Source organism: Oreochromis niloticus, linkage group LG4, assembly GCF_001858045.2.
Source record: "Oreochromis niloticus isolate F11D_XX linkage group LG4, O_niloticus_UMD_NMBU, whole genome shotgun sequence".
In the NCBI taxonomy this organism is placed as follows: domain Eukaryota; kingdom Metazoa; phylum Chordata; class Actinopteri; order Cichliformes; family Cichlidae; genus Oreochromis; species Oreochromis niloticus.
In genome coordinates, this window is record NC_031969.2 from 10,808,671 (window position 1) to 10,829,475 (window position 20,805).

Consider the following 20,805-nt stretch of genomic DNA (forward strand, 5'->3'; position numbering starts at 1 on the left):
CATATGACGTAAAGCAGAAGTTGATCCTGGTATAAAAAAGGGGCACACCATTAATGCAGATCTACTGTTGTCTGCTATACTAACACAAACTGCTGAATCTCTCACTTCCTAAGACGCTACCTGATAAAACTCCAGGAATTACTTTCCTGAGTGTATTTGGCAGTTTTGCAGCATTGTGAGGGTCCAAACTGTGTGAGAGAGGATTTAAAAACACTAGAGAAGAACCACTGAGGGCAGAGAGCACGAGGACGACTGAGTGAGAGGCACTGAGAGGTGGAGAAAAGGGACAGGCAAGAGACTAAATTGCTTAATTGGAGTCACAGCCTGTGCGTTATAGACAAAGCCCTGTCTCTCCAGTCCAAGCCAGTTTTCTTTCCACTGAGTGGTCTTCCACCCTACCAGCTGGCCAGATCTCGGAGACATCTTCATAGTGAGGTAAGTTTATTTTATTCTAAATAAAACCTATAGTTGAATAAAGGTAAATGGTTCATGTTCTGGTGTTTATGGAGCAGTTTTCTAGTGTTACTGCACTCAAAGCCCTTCAAATGTGATGAGGAGATAATGATTTGATTTGTATTGATGCAGTTACATGTACAGCATGTGTATTAGCACTCAAGACAAGCTCCGTGGCAAGTCTTGTACTAAAGAAAAAGGGAATTACATTGAATGTGTAAATAAATAAATGGTCTTGTAGTTTGATTACACTGCAGAAGTTTTTATAGTAACTTCAAAGGTGAATTGAAGATATTTCTGAAGTACTGACCCTGGCACAGCGTCTGTGAGCTTAATGCACAGACTTCAATATTAAGAAATTTTATAAAATCCTTTTTTTGTGGATCATTTTCTTCAGATAAGCTTTTGACAACTATTTCTGTGGCATGAGTTTTGTACAGTTTTGAAATAAATAGTGCTGCAGAGGCTTTAAAAATATCTTTTTAACACAATTACAATAACCTTCATTATATTTTGGTTTCCTCTGCAGAAATAGTAACAAAATGACACCCACCAGCTCACCAATGAGATGTTTAAGGCCAGGGTTAGGTTCAAGTCTAGCCTATATGGGGACTTTTTGCCCATTTGGCACACCCAAATGAAAATCGTATAAGAGATGAACTGTAAGGCCAAAATGTCTTTAAGTGAGTTGATCTGAAAAGCAACATTTTCTAGTTTCTTAAACTAAAATAAACTGTGGTTCAACTGAAATCCAAGCCCTGTCTCTAAGAGCTTTGCTGGTGACCCAGTATGTGATGAGCTTAAAATAATAGAGTTTTATTCTTAATTCATTTAGATTTTTTCAAAAATTATGTTACTGTTGCTTTATTGCCCATCAGTTGGCTATTTCTATTCTATGATGTAACACATAGTAGTAGTTCTTGTAGCTGAGCTTTTGGAATCACAAGACCTGCTTCCCTGCAGAACCCAAATCCATCAGATAGAACACAAGATTCGGATAGAGCACAGACAGCCAGCATTGTGTGGGTGATTCAAACTGATGGGACCAATCAGGAGAAATCTAATTTCCCAAAAAGTCATTTGGCGAGGGGCATGTTTCCTTGACAACCAGCAACAAAAAAAACCCTGGCCAACTTAAGTTAGGGAAAGGGAGTAACTGCTTTCACGTGTGAGCAGATGATCTTAGTTATGAGCCATTACAAGGGTGTGTATAGCTGCTGAGTGCTGGGGGTATTGTCTAATACAGAAGTAAAATCTGGATGCATTCCATTCATGTTCACCATTGAAGCACAAAGAAACCTGTGTTTCACTCAGCAGGGCCTTAAATATAAATCAGATAATTCACTTACAGGCTCCGCTAATGTGAGAATGGTCGGACATCATGTGAGGAAACCGTAAAGGGAAAATGTTCTGTTATACAGTAGCTATATGGACAAATACACTGCGGTGTGCCCGTTTGTGTGGTTTGTGTTACATGCAAGATCTGAGGTGTAGTTTGCCAATAAAAACTGTGGAACAAAACAGCAGTAATATAGTAATATATTGAAATATTATAATATAGAGAGTAATATTTTGGAATATTCATCATTCTGTGTTGATAAGCTAACATTTTCTAATCAGTACAAACACAAAGGGCATAGCTTAGGGTCCAAGCTCTATACAAAAGATGCAATGTCACGTATTTGTTTGTCAGGCTCTGTTTAAAGTTCCTAATTTTACCATTATGGATGTTAGTTAGCTTTGATAGCAAGTTACATCCATAGCAGGGCCCTCGAATGGTAAGAGTTATGTCAGGGGCGGTCACGTGGTTCATGTAGATAGTTCCCTGGAGTGCTTAGCAGAAAATAGGAACATGTGAATATAGAGAGACAGAACTGGTAATTGGTAATTAATAATTATAAATACATTGATCTACAAAAGTTTTTAATACCACATGTGTATGTAGTTAAATCTTGTGTTAGAAAACCTTACCTGCTTACATGTTTAAGGTTGTATTACCCCACGTCTTCAGTCTCAGCTGACTGCAAGGCCAGGACCCAAGGGACTGACCTCCCAGTCCATTGTTCCCTCAGTGGTGCTGGTTTCAGTCATTATGCAAATGTACTGTTTATAAGATTGGGGAAACCTGCAGTCAGCTGAGACTGAAGAAGTCACTTGGATGAGTGACGAAACGTTTCTCCCACTGAAAACGCTACGTCCAGATGAACAGAATCAACTTTGGGGATTTACTTACCTGGATGATTGAGCATGCATCAAGATGTTATTCAACTGCCTCTCTGAGACCAATTATAAGACGATCAATGATTTTTGGAGAAAAGCAGAAATGACCTCTCTTTCTGTCTTGCTCCTGTGACCACATTTTTAACATTTTGGTGGCTCTGAATCTCCTCTTTCTGTCTCTGATTGATGGATACTTTTACAACTTGTCCTTCTCTCTTAGACTGACAGTTGAATATGATTATAGAGCCCTCCTTGAAATGAATCTGCACACATTTTCACCCTCTTTAAACCAGTTCATCCATCTGCATGTCATTATCCCGAACTGTCTGAGATTTTGCATTTGAGGTTACAGTATGGGAACAAAAAACATAGTTTTAGGAGAGTTATCCCTGGTCAGGTCATACTGCAGCTTAAACAAATCATCACAGCTTCAAGTATTTAAGATGCTGTTCCCAGTTTTAAATTGTCTTAATATGCCAATTTTTTAAACACACATACTGAAGGTCTGCTGGGTGTTGCTGGAGAAGTCCAGCAGTAGCAACAATTCCCCTACAGGTTCTCCAGAAAGTGCATAGTTTAGTTACTTTTACAAATATCTAGTTATAAACCAAACCTCTAGATCCTTACAAAATGTGATATTTTTTTAAAATAAAAGCTTTTGACTGACTACTGACTATAAATCATACTACTTACACATACAGTACTTGCCAAGTAACTGTGCTGCAAGAATAGTGTTTTACAGCTTTTATTTCAGCCCCATTTGCTTAAACTAAATCCATAAGTCTTCTGACTTGGTATATGTGTGCAAGTATTGGTAGCTGGTTCTTTTTGTCTTGGTTCTTTGCACGCTTGGAAAATTTCACAAAGTACCTGGCATCGTCATGGACTTTCTCTCTTTTTCCTTCTCTTTGTCAAGCCTCCTCTGTATTAACAGGATGACCCTTCTCGACTACCCCATTCCAGATCTGGATGTTACCTTGCAAGAAGTGAGCCGTGTTCTGCAGCTTACTTTAGGTCCCGACCTTTACCCAGAGTTCAAAAGTACACTGCAACAACAAAGAGAGCTCCTTGAAGAAGCCCAGCAGAAATTAGCAACCAATGCTGCAGGCCAAGAGAACTGGGTGACAAAGCAGTTCAAAAGAGGTCTGTTGTCTTGTGCTGACCCTCTCCCCATCTCCACAGCACTCCCTGTAGTTCTTCTTCCATCTAAAGCAAAGAAATGTAACCAGCTTAGTAGAGCAGCTGCTCTGCTCTGGGCAGCAGCCAAGCTTTACAGTGAGCCCTTCTTATTGGAAGGCAATATTCCAATGGAGCACACCCAGCAGGGTGAAGTATTCGCTGCCACCCGTATTCCTGGGAGGGCTCAAGATGAAATTAAGGTGAGATTAATGTCAGTACAACTATCTTGATGAATCCTAAAAGAGTTTATTCTTTATCTACTGATGTACTAACCCACTGAAGGTGTATCAAATATTTTCTAATCCGTAGTCTTTGTAATTGCAGATCTTCCCCGACAGCCTCCATGCTGTCATTACCTGTGTTGGAGGAGTGTTCCCCGTTGACATACTGTGGCGACCGAGCACTGGTGGGCCAGTTTCTGCGCGGTCATTTATTGACATCTATAACCAACTTGCTCAGGTAATGGATCAACCCAGGGCAGGGAAACAAAATGATCCTTCATCCATTTGCAACCTCACAGCTCTGGAGCGTAAGACCTGGGCTGCGAGAAGGGAAAAGATCCTTGAGGAAGGAGGAACAGCACTGACATCACTGAAGCTGATGGAGAGTGCTATACTTACGCTCTGTCTGGAAGACTATGATGCACCCTCTGAACTGGCTGATATCCTCAATGCAGTGAGGCTGGGAGGAGGAGGACACAATCCATCTCTGAGATACTATGACAAGGTAATGGAGGGAAACTAAAATAAGCTTAGTTCAGCTGTATCAGCTCTTTACTGCGAAACTTTATTATAGTTTTAACAACTGTTAAAAGATTTAAAGGCTCAGAGTAGTAATTAAGAGTTATAATTAAATAATTTGTTTATTGCTTGCTGATTTGTAGAGGACATCCATCTCAATTCATCCATCCATCCATCCATCTTATACTACTTATCCAATTTAGGGTCAAGGAACACAAAGAAACCCAAAATAACCCCTTTCTTTTCTGTGTTTTTTGACAGGTGTTGAACCTGGTTGTGTTCAAAAACAGCACAGCTGGAATGGTGTTTGAGCACAGTGCTGTGGATGGGATGGTGGCTGGGCTTGTGACTGAACATGTGTATGATCTGTCGGAGACTGTTGACTTAAACCCACTGCATACTGGCACTGAAAACATGACTGGGACTGTTGCAGTAAACAATATTAATTCTGTTTGTCCCCATCCTCTAACATTCCCTTTCCAGGGTGTAAATACCCCCCAACAGAGCCTCAATTTAAAAACAAACCACCCAGTTCTCACCTTTGACATCTCCTCCTATCCTGATGTCTTCTCTACTCTCAGAGGGCACAGGGGTCTATATGATGCCTGGATCAACTTCTCTTTGCAGCTTTCCATGAGGCAGACCTTTGGGGAAGCTGCTTCAAATCACATACTTGTCACACCTTCCCATATGCGCCACTACAAACATGGTCGTTGTGATCCTACATACTCAATCACCACGCATTCTCGTCAGTTAGTAGGTGCCCTGGCATCCTGCATTGGTCCAGATAATGCCATCCAATACACTACTGACCTACTGCAGTTGTTCCATGTTGCATTTCTGGAACATAAGAAGCTAATAAAAAACACCAAAAGTGGTCAAGGTGTTGGCCCCCACCTAGCTGCTCTGCGCCAAGCTTTGCCATCTGAAAATCCCTTGAAGAGGTTCCTGGACCCCTTTGGGTGTCCGTCTGTGTATCTGACAGGTACAGATCTCATGGAAGGAGTAGAGTGCGGGGTAGGAAATGTCTATGCTCAAGATCAGTTGGCTGTAACCTACCTTGGGAAGAGGGACAAGGTTCGCATTGTGCTTAATGGGAAAGGTAGCTTTGCTCTTGCACTAGACAAGCTCCAACAAAACCTCAAGATGAACCTGAAGTTATTGATGCTTCTAGCTGTTAGATATGCCATTGCAAGTGAAATGGGAGCCCTTGAGTGTCTACTTCAGCAGGGTCAAAGAGAGAAACTTAATGGAGACAAAATTCATTATCCAGAGAGTACAGACAAAAGCACTGCTGGTAGTACCCCTGGCATGAGTCCAGACTACACTCTAGTGATTCATGGGGGTGCTGGAGAAGAGATAATGCTGAACTCCCAAGTAATAGGGGTCATTGAGTTTGCTCTACAAACAGCCTTAACTCTTGGATCAAAAGTGCTTCAACAAGGTGGCAGTAGTCTGGATGCAGTTCAGAGGTCAGTAGAAGCTCTGGAAGACTGCTTTCTGTTCAATGCAGGTAAAGGTTCTGTATTGAACAAAAATGGCAAAAATGAAATGGAAGCAACCATTGTGGATGGCAGTACAAAGAAGTCAGGATCTGTTGCCTGTGTGCAAAGTCTAAAGAACCCAATAAAAGCAGCCAGGTGTGTAATGGATGAAAGCTCACATGCACTGATTGTGGGAGACGGAGTTGAAGAGTTTCTTGAAGAGCTTGAGGAAAAGCAAAAGCTTGTTGGTCCTGAGTATTTCTATACTGATGTACGTCACAGAGAGTTAACTGCAAAACTCAGTAGTGGAAAAAACTCCAAAAACAATCATCCACAGACAGTTGGTGCTGTGGCCTTGGATCGCTGGAATGGATTGGCTGCTGCAACCTCTACAGGCGGGTTGGTAGGAAAGCTGAAAGGGCGAGTTGGGGACACAGCAGTAGTAGGAGCAGGTATATATGCTGATGACAAGTTAGCCATTACCTGCTCTGGAGATGGGGATGTTTTTTTGAGGAACACAGTTGCTCAGAAAATAGCAAGTCTATACCATCATAAAGCCCACAGCCTTAGGGAAGCATGCAGAGAAGTGATAGCTGAAGATCTGAAGGGGATCTGTGCTGGAATCATTGCTGTGGACGCCAAAGGTGATGCCGTCATTGAGACCAATGCTGGTGTGATCTTTGTGGCATCAATGATTTGTGGCATTTCACGAGTAGAGGTCCTCAGACCCCTGATAGATCCTCCTAATGTTATCTGGGAAACAGATGAGCTTGTTGCTTACCTGAATCCCAAACCCTGGATCCCTGGAGCAACAATTCTGACTAGAAAAACTCTTAGTGGGGCAAGCAGCATCTTCCACTTAGCTACAGCTGATTTTGTTGCTATGCTACAAGGAGCACGAGTTGTCTCAAACTTGCTATGTGAGCGACTGGGAGTGCAACGTTGTGCCTTGGTATTCAATCCAACTCCTGGTCAGCCAGCACAAATCAGACTCCTCCCTCTTCATGGCTTAGAGCCAAAATGGCAGCCCCATCTTGCTAGTGAAGAAGAGTTCCACGCTTATAATCCTGGCTATTGCACCTCAAAAAGTGGTCCACGTTGGGATGATGAAGCACTGGCTCGGGTTCAAGATAAGATTAGAAGTGCACTGCCAACACCAAATGTACCTTTTTGCTTTGATTTTTTGGGAGACCTATCCAATGACAACCTGTTCAGTCGCATTGTTCGAGGGGAGCAGCAACAGTGGAGAGTGTGGGAAGACACTGAGTATGTTGCCTTTTTGACACCTTATCCAAACAGTCCTGGTCTAACTGTTGTGGTGCCACGCAAACCTCTGTCCAGTGACATCTTCAAACTGAAGGAACCTGACTACACAGCACTGATCTTGGCCACTTACAAAGTTGCCCGACTGCTGGAAGAGGGGATGAAAGCTCCAAGTGTTGCACTGATCTTTGAGGGATTTGAGATCGACTATGCTCATGCCAAGTTGATCCCTCTGTTACCTTCACCAGATGGCACTAAACCTGCTGAGCTGCAAACAGAATGCTTCCAAAGCTACCCTGGATATGTTTCATCACTGAATGGCCCACCCGCTGACTCTGAAACCCTCAAAACCATCCACTTGAAAATTACCCAGTGCAAGCCTGCTCGTTCCTGGACAGATCCTGAGTCTCACTCCATGGCAGCCATCAAGAGCCAGTGGTATCGAAACCTTTTTAAGATCCAGAACACTCTTTTCCACAGCACAGTGGAATACTTCAACAGTTCCTGCCAGTACTCATATGCTCTGACACCTCTCACCACTGACACCATCTCCTCACCAATGGGCCTGGGTTCTGACTCAGAGCCAGTTTCTGTCAATCTGCTGGGCCAGGGTGTGTACCTTGCTGACTCAATGCAATTTGTACTGGAATACTTCCTTCGCTTCCAGGAAAACCTGCCAGGGACCTACTACATATCTCCCAGCTTCAGAGGGGAAGATCCTGATGCCACACACTTGAACCAGTTCTATCATGTGGAGTGTGAACTGCTGGGTGACATGGACAAAGCAATGTCCATAGCAGAGGGATACTTGGTTCATCTCACCAAGTCCATGTTGAAGAAACACTCAGATATAATCCTGAACACTGCTGGGACCCTTACACATGTCACAGCTCTGCTCAGTAAGCTGGAGGGAAAAACCGGACTTTCAAGAGTACCTCTAGACCAGGCCATCCCCATGATGCCCTCTGCTGACTGTTTAGAGTGGGTCCAAGATGGTCAGCCCAATTTTGGCAGAAAGTTAACACGTAAAGGAGAGCGGGTTTTAATCGAGAAATATGGTGGAGCTGTCTGGCTGACCGAGATGGACCATCTGGGAGTTCCATTCTACCAAGCATATGTGGAGGGCACTGGGCAACGCAAAGCCAAAGCTGCCGACCTTTTGCTGGGGCTGGGTGAGACTGTAGGTCTTGGTGAACGCCATTCAACTCCTGAGATGGTGCAAGAGGCTCTGAGGCATCATGGAGTGTCAGAGCAATCTTATAAATGGTACATTAACATGCGCCAAGTGAAACCACTCCTCACCAGTGGATGGGGTATGGGGACTGAGCGCTACTTGTGTTGGTTGCTCCAGCATGATGATATCAGGGATATACATATCATCCCCAGGATGAAAGGGGTTAAGTACATGCCTTGAGTATGGGTTTTCCACATTTTTCAAGCCATTGAAATTGACTTGAAAAAATGGCTACAATGCATGTGGATTTGTACCATGAAAATGTTTCAGTCAGTCCTAGATTACTAGAATTTTCCTCCTATGTCTTGGACAGAAGAAATCTCTTAGAGCCCTTAGTGCAACCTGGTCATTGATACTCTGCAAAATTTTTACAACTCCAGCAGAAGCTGTAAAAAAAATGTATTTAAATGTAGAGTGGTAAGATCACAGCATTAATGTGTGTGGAAATGCATGAACCGTTAATAGACTATGAATTATGTATACATGTTCTTGTAATGAGACTGATTCTCACTGTTGACAAAATCATTATCTACTGGGTTTAAATTGTAGTAAGTAAATACATTTTAATTGAGTGATAAATTGACCACTTTACATAAATGTTGTAAACAATTTTAAGTGTCACTTCTTTATATTTTTTCCATGATGTCATTTTTTTTGTTTGTTGTTGTTGTTGTTTCTATTGCATTACCTTTGTATGTAAATGTTTTTGCTGAGGTCAAATGGATCGTGACTCACTGATGTTTCAAGTCAATAGTATCGATATTCAAAAGAACTATTGGATCCAAAATAAATCTCAGTGACAGATTTGTATGGATTACTGATGTATCCAGTGGACCCTTTTCATAAGAGATTTACATTCTTTGTGAGACTAAGAGATATATGTTTTCTGGCCATTGGAGTTTATCAGAATCAAAATCAGAATACTTTAATAATCCCTAAGGAAATTATGTTTAAGATAATTTATTGATATATATCAAGTGTTTAAAATGATAACAGCGTCAACTGCCTCAGTGTCATTTGGCCAAGTTGGTTGGATTCACCGGTACTGCAAATAGTCTCACATTGCTGGGAGCTATTTGATTTATTGTTGATTTAATAAATGTTTGTTGATGCAACTAAAAAGATGATCACTTTGATGTTCTTATAAAGTCTTACATACACATACATATTATATTATATATATACTGTTCTCCACAATAGAGAAAAATTACAGAAAGTTCTTTCTTGATTGCATTAAAATTGAGTGTATCAGTTTTCATCTTTTAATATTAATTAAATATTTATTTATTTGTCAATTTTAATCCATCCTTCCAATGAAATGTATTAGAATTATAAGTGACACTTGGACAACAAATGATGCTACATGCATTCACAATTTTAACATGAAACAGCAACCAATCCTCCAGACACAATTCCAGAATCAGCAGTTTAGTGTGAAAGAAAGAAAACTATGAAAGAAAAAGTATATCTTCAGCTTAGATCTTTGAAAAACAGTCACAGCTGATGTTTGTCCAGGGTCTCTTTGGAGGGTCATTCCAGAGTTTTTGTGCAACAATTGCAAATGCATCGGCTCCTTTTGCAATTAGCTTTAACTGCGGGATGCATATCCACCACATTTGCAGGTGCGAGACCATTTAAGACTTGAAACACAAACAGTGCCAATTTATACTCGATTCTGTAATGTACAAAAAGCCTCCCAACATGATGTGAGCTCTCTTTTATTGTCCCAGTCAGTAATGTGACGGTAGCATTTTGGATAAGAAATGATTGAATAGCTCCAGTATACAGTGCATTACAGTACCCGTGTTTAGATACAACAGACATATATATAACCCTTTTCCAAATCAAGTTTAAGAAAAAGTGTTTTGTCTGGAGATTGCTATTACCACAGCAAATTAGTGAAAACACAAAATTGAAAAACATCAACCTTTTGAACTTCAGTTCAGATCTCAGTACTATACAGGTATCAGCCATAACTTTATTTCAATATAGATTCATAGTAACAACCAAATAAATAAATAAATAAATGTTGTGTCTTGACCTTACTCTATAAAGTAGCGGTCCCCAACCTTTTTTGCGCCACGGACCGGTTTATGCCCGACAATATTTTCATGGACCGGCCTTTAAGGTGTTGCGGATAAATACAACAAAAGAAAACTAGTACCGGTACCGAAAAAAAGAAGATTTATTCATAACACATGAAAAGACCCAGGAAAACCGAGTTAACGATAAAAACGATAACAAAATAACGCTGAAAACCGATAAAAACACTGAAAATCATACATTTCACACCTGAGCCTCAACTCTCGCGGCCCTGTACCAAACGACTCACGGACCGGTACCGGTCCGAGGCCCGGGGTTGGGGACCGCTGCTATAAAGCACCTGTTGTTGTGATTTGGTGCTATTTGAATAAAATAAAATTTAATTGAAATTAAGGCACAATTTCTTAAAAATGTAATTTGACATACAATGTCATCAATACAAAATAAAAGCGTAAAAAAAAAAAACACGAAAAACTGACCCGGATATAGTGTGTGAATAGCAGACTATTTGTTTCCGGTTTCCACTATCGACTCTGACCCCCGGTTAGAGCAGAGGTCTGCTTCCCCCAGAAGACAAACGATCTTTGGTCCTTTTTTTCCTGAAAAGTAGGTGCCTTCGATTTGTTTTGTTGTGCGTCTTTGTGTGGCTCGTTTAGCCTCGCTCGCAACGTTTCAACGACCATATTTTGTCCATAAAGCTGGCTGAAAGTAAGGTCAGCGCTTGCTTCGGCAGCTAGTTAGCGTGTTGTGCTACAAAGAGATGTGACTTTCCGTTGATCCAGCCATTTTCTAAAGACTAGTGAGCCTCGGTATGTAACACGGCAACACTTTCTTTTCGCTGATGAAACAGTCCCATAACCTGTGCTAGAAAACGGGCAGACTGCGAGCTTTTGTGTTTACTTGGTCAGGTTTACACGGAGGCTAACGTGGCAGTCTGAGCTGACACTGCAGCTGTGTTTTTTGCAGCGTGTGGCATGTTTGGTTTTACACTTTAAAGGTTGGATTTTTACACGGATGAAGCCATTTCTAACTGTCACGTCAGTCCTCTAATCATCTACCTTGTGCTCACCCTTTGCACAGGAGCAAGGGTATCCCCCTCCTCTCCATGTGTGATCCCTGATGGGCAGCTGGTCTCGCAGTGCCGTGCTGGAGCTCTACAGGGCGCTGCTCCGGGCAGGCCGACACCTTCAGTACACAGACCGGAATTACTACCGCCGCGCCGTGGCTCGCGAGTTTCGCCGCTGCCAGGCACTGACGGTCCCAGAAGATAAGGAGGAGGCCCTGAAAAGGGGCCGGTTCTTTCTCAGCAGCCGACTGGGTGGGCTTATGTAGGAGGAAGGGGATCAGGGGCCATCAGGTGGTGGTTAAAGGTTGTCCGAAGGTCCATCTTCCAGGTGGGTTTACACGTAAAACATCAGGAGTAAACAGACATTCTTTGTAATGGTTTAGTTTGTAGGTAGTGATGTAAACAAGATCACATGGTGATGAGCTATCCACTTATTTCTCGGCTCTTCCCACCCTAGGCAGCCTGACTCCACTTCTCTTTTTATTATTTTTTTCCCAGTGCCAGGATGGCGGGGGTGAACGGAGACCGAAAAGGAAAGAAGGATGATAATGGGATTGGAACAGCTATTGACTTCATGCTTTCGAATGCCAAGCTTGTGCTGGGGGTGGGAGGGGCAGCCATGCTTGGCATTGCAACACTAGCCGTCAAAAGAGTGAGTACTCTCACTGTGGGGTGGGGTGGGGTGGGGGGGAACTAACTGAATACCAATACAATGAATGTTATGTGCAGATGTATGATCGTGCCATAAGTGCTCCCACCAGCCCCACAAAGATGGAGCAAACAGGAAAGAGAAGCTGGGAGGAGCCTGCCTGGATGGGGTCATCCCCGAGGGTTTTAAACCATGACATGAAGTCCACAGTTAGCAGGTCGCTGCAGTCTCTGCCCACTTCTTCACATGCTTTTGAACCAGGTGAGGGGAAACAAATTGTCCTTTAATTTATAACTTATATATGAGGTAGACTAACGGCCAGCTCTCATCTTTTTTTATTTTATTTTTTTTCATCTGCTAACAGACAGCCTGTTTGGAGGATTCTTGCTCTTCCTTTACAGTGGGTGCTGGCTCGTTTAAGTTTAGATACCCAGCTGTTTTATACTGATCTTTAATCATAACGTTATAGAAACTGTAGAAGGCCGTGAAGTTAGTCTTTGTAGATTTAGCTCTGTCATATTCAAATATTTAGAGAACAATACTGTGAAACTCCCATCCTATTACACCCATCGCTTCCCCCTGAAACCGCAGAAGAGGAAAGCTCACAAAATCCTGCTGCACTTATTAAAACAGTTCATCTCTAACTTATTTTCTCCCCAGACTGTCTGCGAAGGGCTGTGGGTCGAGCTGCTGTGGGGAAGAGCGGTGCCACTCGGTCAGATATGATGCGGGCCCGGATGCGTCTGTCTTTGCAAGAACACCTGTGGGAATTCTACCAAAATAATGTCAACATCCCTGCTGAGGAGCAGGCCATGGCCAGGAGGGCAGCGCTAGACATCTGTGCTGAGCTCAGAGTGTTTCTTCATGCCAAACTGCCTGACATGCCGCTCAGAGAGATGTACCTCAGTGGCAGTCTGTACGATGACCTTCAGGTAAGAGCACTTATTATGGGGGATTATTTTTTTCATAATGACACATTCATTTAATTGGAAACCATTCTCCCCTGTTCTGCCTCCAAGGTTGTAACAGCCGACCACGCCCAGCTCATGGTGCCTCTTGTCTTGGAGAAGAATCTGTGGTCGTCCATCCCCGGAGAGGACACGATCATGAATGTCCCAGGTTTCTGGCTTGTCCGTAGGGAGAATTTGGAATATTTCCCTCGGAGTAGCAGCTATTGGGACCGATGCATGGTCGGAGGTTATCTCTCCCCGAAATCAGTGCTTGAGGTCTTTGAGAAGCTTGTTGCAGGTTCTATTAACTGGCCAGCTATAGGGAGTGTCCTCGACTACATCATCCGTCCCGTGGTTCCCGCCGAAACGCTGACTCTGGAGGTACAGTACGAGACGGACAGGAAGCTGTATGTGGACTTCTTGCCTTTGCTCGTGATGGAGGATGGAACCTCACTGATTGCCAAACCGCACCGGTTTGCTGCAGAGCGCCACGAAAACCTGTGGCGACAGAGCTTCCGCGTGGCCGAGACGGCCCGGCTCAGGGCGCTAGATCAGGAGGATGGCGGCTGCCGATGCACCTGCCTCAAAGTGGCGAAGGCTGTGTGCAAGCTCAACCCTGCCCTTCACAGGCTCAACTCCAGCCAGCTCACTAATACCATCCTGTTGCTCAGCGAAAAAGAAGGTGACTGGACCCAGGAAGCGCTGGCCGACCGCTTCCTTCAGCTGCTACGAGCGCTAGTGGGGCACTTGGAGGCTGGGAAGCTGCCGTGTGCCCTTAGCCCTAAAGTGAACTTGTTTTGTGAGCTGACTGATCAAGAAGTGGATGAGCTAGGGTATACCCTCTACTGTGCACTGTCTGATCCCGGGGGGCTGCTGAGAACTGCTGCAGCACAGCCACCACACCCCTGAATGGTAACGCTGAGCTGTGATGAGGTTGAGGGAATAAAAACATGTGCATGGAATAATCCCCTCTTGTGCAACACATGCTCTCTTGATTAGTCATGGCCTCCTCTACATGCAGAGGCCCGTACACACAGTAGCAGTTACTCAAATTTTGGGGATATGTTAACATTAAAGGCGTATCGTTGTGATCCAAATATTATTTTAATCTCAGAGAACAGAGGGGGTTTTTTGGTGCTGATGGCTCTCACTAAGGCCATTGTATTAATGAAGTTAAGAATGGATACACCATTATGGTCCAGTGTTGAGTTCCTGCAGAAGACTTGAAATGTGTTACACTTGAACTCCAGTGTTTTAGGAATAAAGACGTGTCCGATGCAGGTCAGGGTTACATGAACTGATTGCTAACTCAGTTTTTGGGATTTGATTCAAAGAACAGAGTGTAATGCTGCCTGTGTGTATGCCAACTCAAAAGTTAATAAATTGTTAATCATCTCGAATGACTTCTGCGAGAGATCTTCATTAATACAGTGGCTGCGTTTTTATTGTATGCTTAACGTTACCTCGGGTATGTGAAAACAATCATTAAGTGTGTGTTTGGAACGTCTGCTGCTTGCATGTGTTAATATGGAACAGGTTAAAATACACAGTTGTATGTCCGTGTCTTGCTCCACACGGTTCAACCAAGGTAACTGATTTAAAGTTTACTATAAATAGAAAGAGGACATTTCTGGGTAGTCACTGGTTGATGAAATTCCCCAAAAGGAGAAGTAAAAAAAGGGGAAAAAAAAGGATTCATGTGATGATTGAATACAAAGTTGCTCTTTGTTTGCTTTTGCTCATCTCCAGACTCATGTTTGCTGCTTTAATCCACAGGTCTGATATGCTTTAATCCTGATTTTGTTCTTTCTCTCTCATTACTATAAAAATGTGTAGTGTCCTGCTGTAAATTTGGAACAACGTTAAGCATTCAGGAGGACTTTCTGAAAGCGCTGTATCTCTTGGCCTTTGCTTTAATTTCCTGTTATTGCTCTAAACTATAGCCAGTATGTGTTGCGTTCACTTGCTCCATCTGGGCCTCTGCGTCTTTTGTAGCAAGATGGTTCTTTCATGTTGGCAGTTTTTCCGCCGTTGTCCCTGTGCAATTTGAGAGTTAACGAACAACAAACATGGTTCTAACCCGCAGGAGGTTTTGTCTGTCCTTTTGGTGTATTAGTCTCAGTATTAACTGAAGCCTCAGATCACAGTCAGAGTAGAGCCTGTTGTCTTTGTGTGCTTGCATATAAACCCTGATTAACTTGTCGGTGCCAGTCTGTTGTGTAAGTTGCCAGACACAGATTAGAGCAGCGCAAGTCCACATCAAGCAGGTCAAGAGGACGACTACCGTTTATCAGTACTACCGCTGTGACACATAACAGATCTGTGTGCCTGTCAGATCGTCCTATATTTGACTACATTACAGGTGCTAATGTTTTGGCTCATGATCTGGTGCACAGGGATCTATCCATAGATCTTCAGTTATATAACTGCAACTGTAATAGCCAGGGTTTCTAAAGTGAAATTATTCTATCAGTTCATGGTCAGGTGACCGGTAGAGTAACTATGATAGCTGCCTCACTGGCAAGTAGTGTCTCTCAGTATTCAAAATATGTCATCCAAATAATCACATGACCGCTGTCTGCCGTCACTTTTAGCCTTAGAGTGAAGAAAATGCAGTGATATGGAGTAAGTGTCCCCTCAGTCCCCATCCCACTATTTGTATTGTGTACATAATAGAGGGGTCGTTTATAGTTCCGTTATGCGTTGAGTTAATAACCACTTACATGGTGATGATGATAACAGTAACGGGGGAAAAAATAAATATTTTTGTATTTATTGTACATTTGTAACCAAAAAGAGCTTCATATTTATTTGCACTGATGCAGGTTCAACATGTAAAGTTCTCCTTGTTGTGCTTCATTAAGTGCTTTGATCTGGATGTGTGGACAAAAAAAATGACTACAGTAGATCTTCTTTCTCTGCAAATTAAGTGTCTTCCTTTGCTGACCTAGTTTATGCTATAAACAACTAGGGGAGTCACTGTGCCACATTTGTAATGTCGTAAACAAAGCCCAAAGTAGATCACTACCTCTACCTTGTGGAGTGCATATTAGCCATAAACCATGTTGCATGCTATGTACTTTTCCCAGCTGTTTTTTTTCCAAGTTGAACATTGAACAGTGCAGCACTTTGTATACTACATTAAAAATGAAAATGACATTCGGCACCTTGTTGTTTTTGACTTAAAGCATATTGTGGTTTCACACTGATGGGGTACAAACTAATAAACATGTCTCACAAAAAAGTGACAAAACATTTATTTATTCTAAAGTTTTATTTTGTCAAAAGTCAGTAATCAAATTAAAAAAATGCATGTTACAAAAATCCTCATACACTGTATGGGCAACAGTACTGGGCCCCACCTTAAAGCATGGTGCTGTAATAGGATGGCTACCATTGCAACAAGTCAGCCTGGGGAATTTCTTTCCTCCTAAATATTCTACAATCAGTTATAAGCGGTATTGCAAAGTGGAAGCGTTTAGATGCTACAGAAAACAAGCCACAAAGTGTCAAACCATATAAAATTATAGGACGGGGTCACTGATAGCACTGAAGTTTCCAATGCTCTCCTGGCTCCGTAACTGTAGAGGTCCAAACCTCTGCTGGCGTTAACATCGGCTCCAAAATCATATGTTGGGAGCTTCATGGCATGGATTTCCAGCCGCTTCTGTAGCAGTAATGTGTAGGTAGCCCAGTACATTTGTTCATATAAGTGTGCTTTTTGTGTACAAAAGGTGTCACACACTTTAAATCACACATTTAAACCATCCAAAGACATCAAAATGCACAGCTTTGCATAGTATTCTATAAAATATATGTTAAAGCTAAAAAAAATCAAAAGTATTTAAACAGACAAATGCAAGAAATGGGTTGTAGTAGTCCCTTTGTTCACATCACTCCTTTGTGGTAATTAATGTAGCATCCCTATCAGCTCACTGCAAATCATTTGGTGATTCATGTAAATCTCATTTCTGCATGCAAATGTCAGATATAACTGCAAATCAAATAAAGCGAGACTGTCGATTAAATTTTGCTTTGCGGGACTTTTAAAGTGAAATTACTGCTAAAAAGGAGAAGTGCAGTATATCTTACACAATGTTTAATTGTCTACTTGGCAGTGGCGAAGCCCACGCGATCAGCATCCCTGTCGAACACTGTGTAGTACTTCCCAATGAATACATCTCCCAGGATCCAGAGGGGTCCTGTAGGAGGCGGGATATCCATGGCCATAAAGCCTGACAGACAGATAGTCACACCCATCTGAGACTCCTGCAATAAAGGGGAAAGATTTTACTCCTTACCCTCAGCAATCATCATCTTTGACCTCACTACCACTAAAGGACATGTGACAACTGATGATTGTTTCTTACAGTTTTTGGGCAATAATAAGAAAAACGGTCATTAGATTTTATTATGACTTAAAAACACCACTTCTTATTGGTTTAAGTCAATACCTTCACGACATAATCCTCTCCGGTCAAGTTGAACGTCTTTCCTCCAATGTCGAAAGAGATAACGGGGAGAGTTGGAATCTTCGTACACTCGATCAAGGCCTGAAGGGGACAGAAAATGTATGTCAAAATTAAGTTAAAAATCAAGGTGGAAAAATGCAGTGAGTGGCTTGTAAATACACACTCATCTTTACCTCTCCCATGAGCAGGGGGATCGCTCCAATGGCTTTCTGCAGTGCCTTGACTTCCTCCTTAGGACCCACAATTAGGGACGTCCCTGTGTCAACGATAGCCTGGCAACCGGCTTTGCAAAGAGTCAGCTGGTTGCCAACATCAACTCTGTGGGGACGGTAAGAAGGAACCAGCATGGTGGGACCAAGAAAGAAGAGGCATGAGCTTATGTTCGCTATCTGCTGTTTAACACACATTTAAACCCAACTTTCACCCACCTACACATCCAACTGACAAATCTCACATATGTCACACTGCAACCTACGCACAGCTGCTGCCCCTCTGCAAGCTATGCTGCTACCCACCTGCACCCTTCTATTCCCTTTTATGCTGCTTTTGACTTAATGAATATCTTTTCGTTGATGCATTTAATGTGCTCAGATATATGTGGAAACATAGATTTCTGTAGGCAGGAATAATAACAATCTAACCTTATCTAATCTGAAATGACTTTTTCTTGCATGCACGCTCACTTTGACGTCACGGATTGTATCCATGACAAACAGAAAAGAGGGAACAGAAAGTCTGTCATGTGTCATGTAGACTATTCAACTTTTAACAACAAAGCCACTCAGGTTCCTTCTCACCTGTTCATCCCAATCTGCCAGAAGGCCTTTCGTGTCACATTAACATAGTGCAGGTCTCCAGTGTAGTACTGCGGGTCGGTCCCTCCCAGCATCAGCTCCCCTCCTACTGCTGCGGTCGGGTCTCTGGTGGAAGGGAAAAGTAAAAAGAACCCATCGTGTTAGCAAAAAACACCAAACACATTTTCACAGCTGACTTCTCTACACAGTTTAAATAATACAGCAGTGTAAGGCTAAACTGTCAATTCAGGGGCCTGTGTGTCTATCTTATCGCAAACCAACCTGCTAATGTAGAAAGAGAAAATGTTCTGGGGGAGTAGCTTGGCAGCCATGGCCGTGTCAAACACTGGCATGACATTATCTACAGATATTGAGGGGTAGCCCATCCCCAGCACCCCATCGAATCGCGCAAAGGCAAACGTAATCCCGGGCTGCTTCACCGCTTCTCCAAACTGCTGCCCAGGCACAGACAGACCTGCAATCTGCAATCCATGCCAAAGGAATAAGAGGGAATGGTCAATACACAATAAATGCTTCGAAGGAATGCCAGGAATGGTGTGATCACCAAAACTGAGAAATGCAGTCAAACAAAGAGCTTAGTGATAGAGTGACTGAGTGTTTCTCAAACTCACAGTGACAGTGTCCCCGCTGATGAAGCCAGACAAGCTGCCCGTGCCATACTGGATGGAGAACTCTGTGCCATTCTTGGCATATGTGCTCGACTTCTTTGAGTTGTAGCGGTGATGAAACCCTGATAAGAGAAAACCATCAATCATACTTAAAATTCATGGATTTGTTGGACTTCATACTCCTGCATATTGGGGAGCTGACCAGGGAGCTGCTCCCAGGCCCCTGAGAGGCCCCTGCCATTATCCACCAGATATGCTGTCAAATCTAAATGAGGATGTGGGCCTAGTAAGTCAATAGCAGGCTATATTCTTCCTGCACTCTGTCTCTGACTGTTGAGCGCTATGCAATAACCACACAGTGTATTTTCATAAAACCTTGTGGAAAGGTGGTGCACAGGGCAGAGAAAGAACCCATCAACTTTGGCATTAAAGAAGTTACTAAAAGCTTTTGAATCTGAAGTCCTCTTTTCAAAAAGAACAAATAAATAAATATTCAAACTCACAGCAGGCAATATCCAACAAGGAGCAGTGAATGGAGGGGACCCACAGGTTGGAGGAGCCAGTGTCAAACAGCACAGTGAAGTTCTGTGGTGGGGTGCCAATACTTATAATCCCATAGTACTGAGACTGAGGAGACAAAACCGGGAAACAATGCAGTACCGACAAAGTTAAGCAGGATTGTGCAGGAGTTACTGCCAATATAACAGTTTGCCTTTCAGCTGTACTAGTTCTCAGCACAAAATGAATCTTAGCATTAATCTCAGACTTATTTTTCCATCCCCCAAATTATTTTAAATACAGGGCAAAGAAGAAAAGGGGGGGAAACATGTGTTATCACAGGTGCTTAAGTCTAATATTTACTTAATTTAAAATCTCTCTCTCACAGGTGTATTTACGCTCATGCATGAACTGTTAATTTGTAACTTTTAACTGAAGTATCCTGCAGGTGACACATACATCCAAGAAGTTGGTCAGCCTTTCCACGGGCAGCTGTGGGGATGGAGCGCTGTCCGGTGATCCGGTGCTCTTCGCCAAAGCCCGCAGTTCATCCACGGACATCCCATTATCGCTCATCAGGCGGCGCAGGCTCCTTGTTTTATAAAGAGGAACTCTGCCATAATAAAGCAAGATTCAATTAAAGGATGCGCGCGCGAGTCACGCGCGCAAAGATGCAGCTTCCTGGTGCCGTCCACACGGAAACCCTTCTCCACCTCTCGAGTGGACAAAACTGGCAATAAATAATATTTCTAAGTACACCTACGACAGATGCTGCCACAGACAGAAAAGGACAACAGCACGCGAGCATTCATGAATCCTTATTTAAAGTCAGAGGAACGGACTGCAATAGTAGCACGCGCAAGTTACATCATTACTAGCAGATAAATGATATTTACCTCAGGATGGCGGTGCATTGTGCTAGCAGCAGCACCCCGGCCACACAAAGTATCTGCAGTCGACTCATTTCTGACCTCCAGAGTAAAAGTCCGCTTAATTACCGAGACTAACGGACACAGAAATGCGGAACCGTCTACTTCAACTGACGTACTAAAGCTGAGTGAAAGTACTTCGATAACATCCGCTCTCACTCGGCTTCGTCCGCTCTGCGGCTCCGCGGTTGGAGGACAATAA

The 20,805-nt window shown here is 42.9% G+C and overlaps 3 protein-coding genes across 4 annotated transcripts; 2 read left to right on the top strand and 1 right to left on the bottom strand.

Moving 5' to 3' along the window:
• Positions 1-9,695, top strand: LOC100705581 (uncharacterized). The gene is made up of 4 exons (XM_005468354.4): positions 1-435; positions 3,590-4,052; positions 4,177-4,578; positions 4,854-9,695. Exons 2-4 carry the CDS (start codon positions 3,609-3,611, stop codon positions 8,751-8,753), a joined length of 4,746 nt encoding a protein of 1,581 aa, XP_005468411.1. The 5' UTR covers positions 1-435; positions 3,590-3,608; the 3' UTR covers positions 8,754-9,695.
• A 1,405-nt stretch (positions 9,696-11,100) lies between these two features.
• On the top strand, positions 11,101-16,440 carry mief1 (mitochondrial elongation factor 1). 2 transcript variants are annotated; one of them, XM_003443228.5, is made up of 6 exons: positions 11,101-11,222; positions 11,697-12,010; positions 12,181-12,334; positions 12,412-12,592; positions 12,992-13,263; positions 13,351-16,440. In XM_003443228.5, the coding sequence occupies exons 3-6, from the start codon at positions 12,188-12,190 to the stop codon at positions 14,188-14,190; spliced, it is 1,440 nt and encodes a 479-aa protein (XP_003443276.1). In that variant the 5' UTR covers positions 11,101-11,222; positions 11,697-12,010; positions 12,181-12,187; the 3' UTR covers positions 14,191-16,440. The 2 variants fall into 2 exon arrangements, with proteins under 2 accessions (XP_003443276.1, XP_019213653.1); XM_019358108.2 differs by lacking the exon at positions 11,101-11,222 and adding an exon at positions 11,247-11,425.
• A 171-nt stretch (positions 16,441-16,611) lies between these two features.
• napsa (napsin A aspartic peptidase) lies at positions 16,612-20,774 on the bottom strand. Its single transcript, XM_013270128.2, has 9 exons — positions 20,571-20,774; positions 20,134-20,287; positions 19,680-19,803; positions 19,180-19,298; positions 18,830-19,029; positions 18,551-18,673; positions 17,927-18,071; positions 17,736-17,834; positions 16,612-17,550 (listed from the first exon to the last, which is right to left on the bottom strand). Exons 1-9 carry the CDS (start codon positions 20,636-20,638, stop codon positions 17,389-17,391), a joined length of 1,194 nt encoding a protein of 397 aa, XP_013125582.1. The 5' UTR covers positions 20,639-20,774; the 3' UTR covers positions 16,612-17,388.
• Between the last annotated feature and the right edge of the window lie 31 nt (positions 20,775-20,805).

Coding starts and splice junctions, on each gene's coding strand:
- mief1 (XM_003443228.5), top strand. CDS start 12,188: ATGGCGGGGGTGAACGGAGACCGAAAAGGAAAGAAGGATGATAATGGG. Junction 12,335..12,411: donor CAACACTAGCCGTCAAAAGA/GTGAGTACTCTC, acceptor TGTTATGTGCAG/ATGTATGATCGTGCCATAAG. Junction 13,264..13,350: donor GTCTGTACGATGACCTTCAG/GTAAGAGCACTT, acceptor TCTGCCTCCAAG/GTTGTAACAGCCGACCACGC.
- LOC100705581 (XM_005468354.4), top strand. CDS start 3,609: ATGACCCTTCTCGACTACCCCATTCCAGATCTGGATGTTACCTTGCAA. Junction 4,053..4,176: donor GGGCTCAAGATGAAATTAAG/GTGAGATTAATG, acceptor TTGTAATTGCAG/ATCTTCCCCGACAGCCTCCA. Junction 4,579..4,853: donor CTCTGAGATACTATGACAAG/GTAATGGAGGGA, acceptor GTTTTTTGACAG/GTGTTGAACCTGGTTGTGTT.
- napsa (XM_013270128.2), bottom strand. CDS start 20,638: ATGAGTCGACTGCAGATACTTTGTGTGGCCGGGGTGCTGCTGCTAGCA. Junction 20,288..20,570: donor CAATGCACCGCCATCCTGAG/GTAAATATCATT, acceptor TTATTATGGCAG/AGTTCCTCTTTATAAAACAA. Junction 18,674..18,829: donor TTCTCTTTCTACATTAGCAG/GTTGGTTTGCGA, acceptor CCCTTCCACCAG/AGACCCGACCGCAGCAGTAG.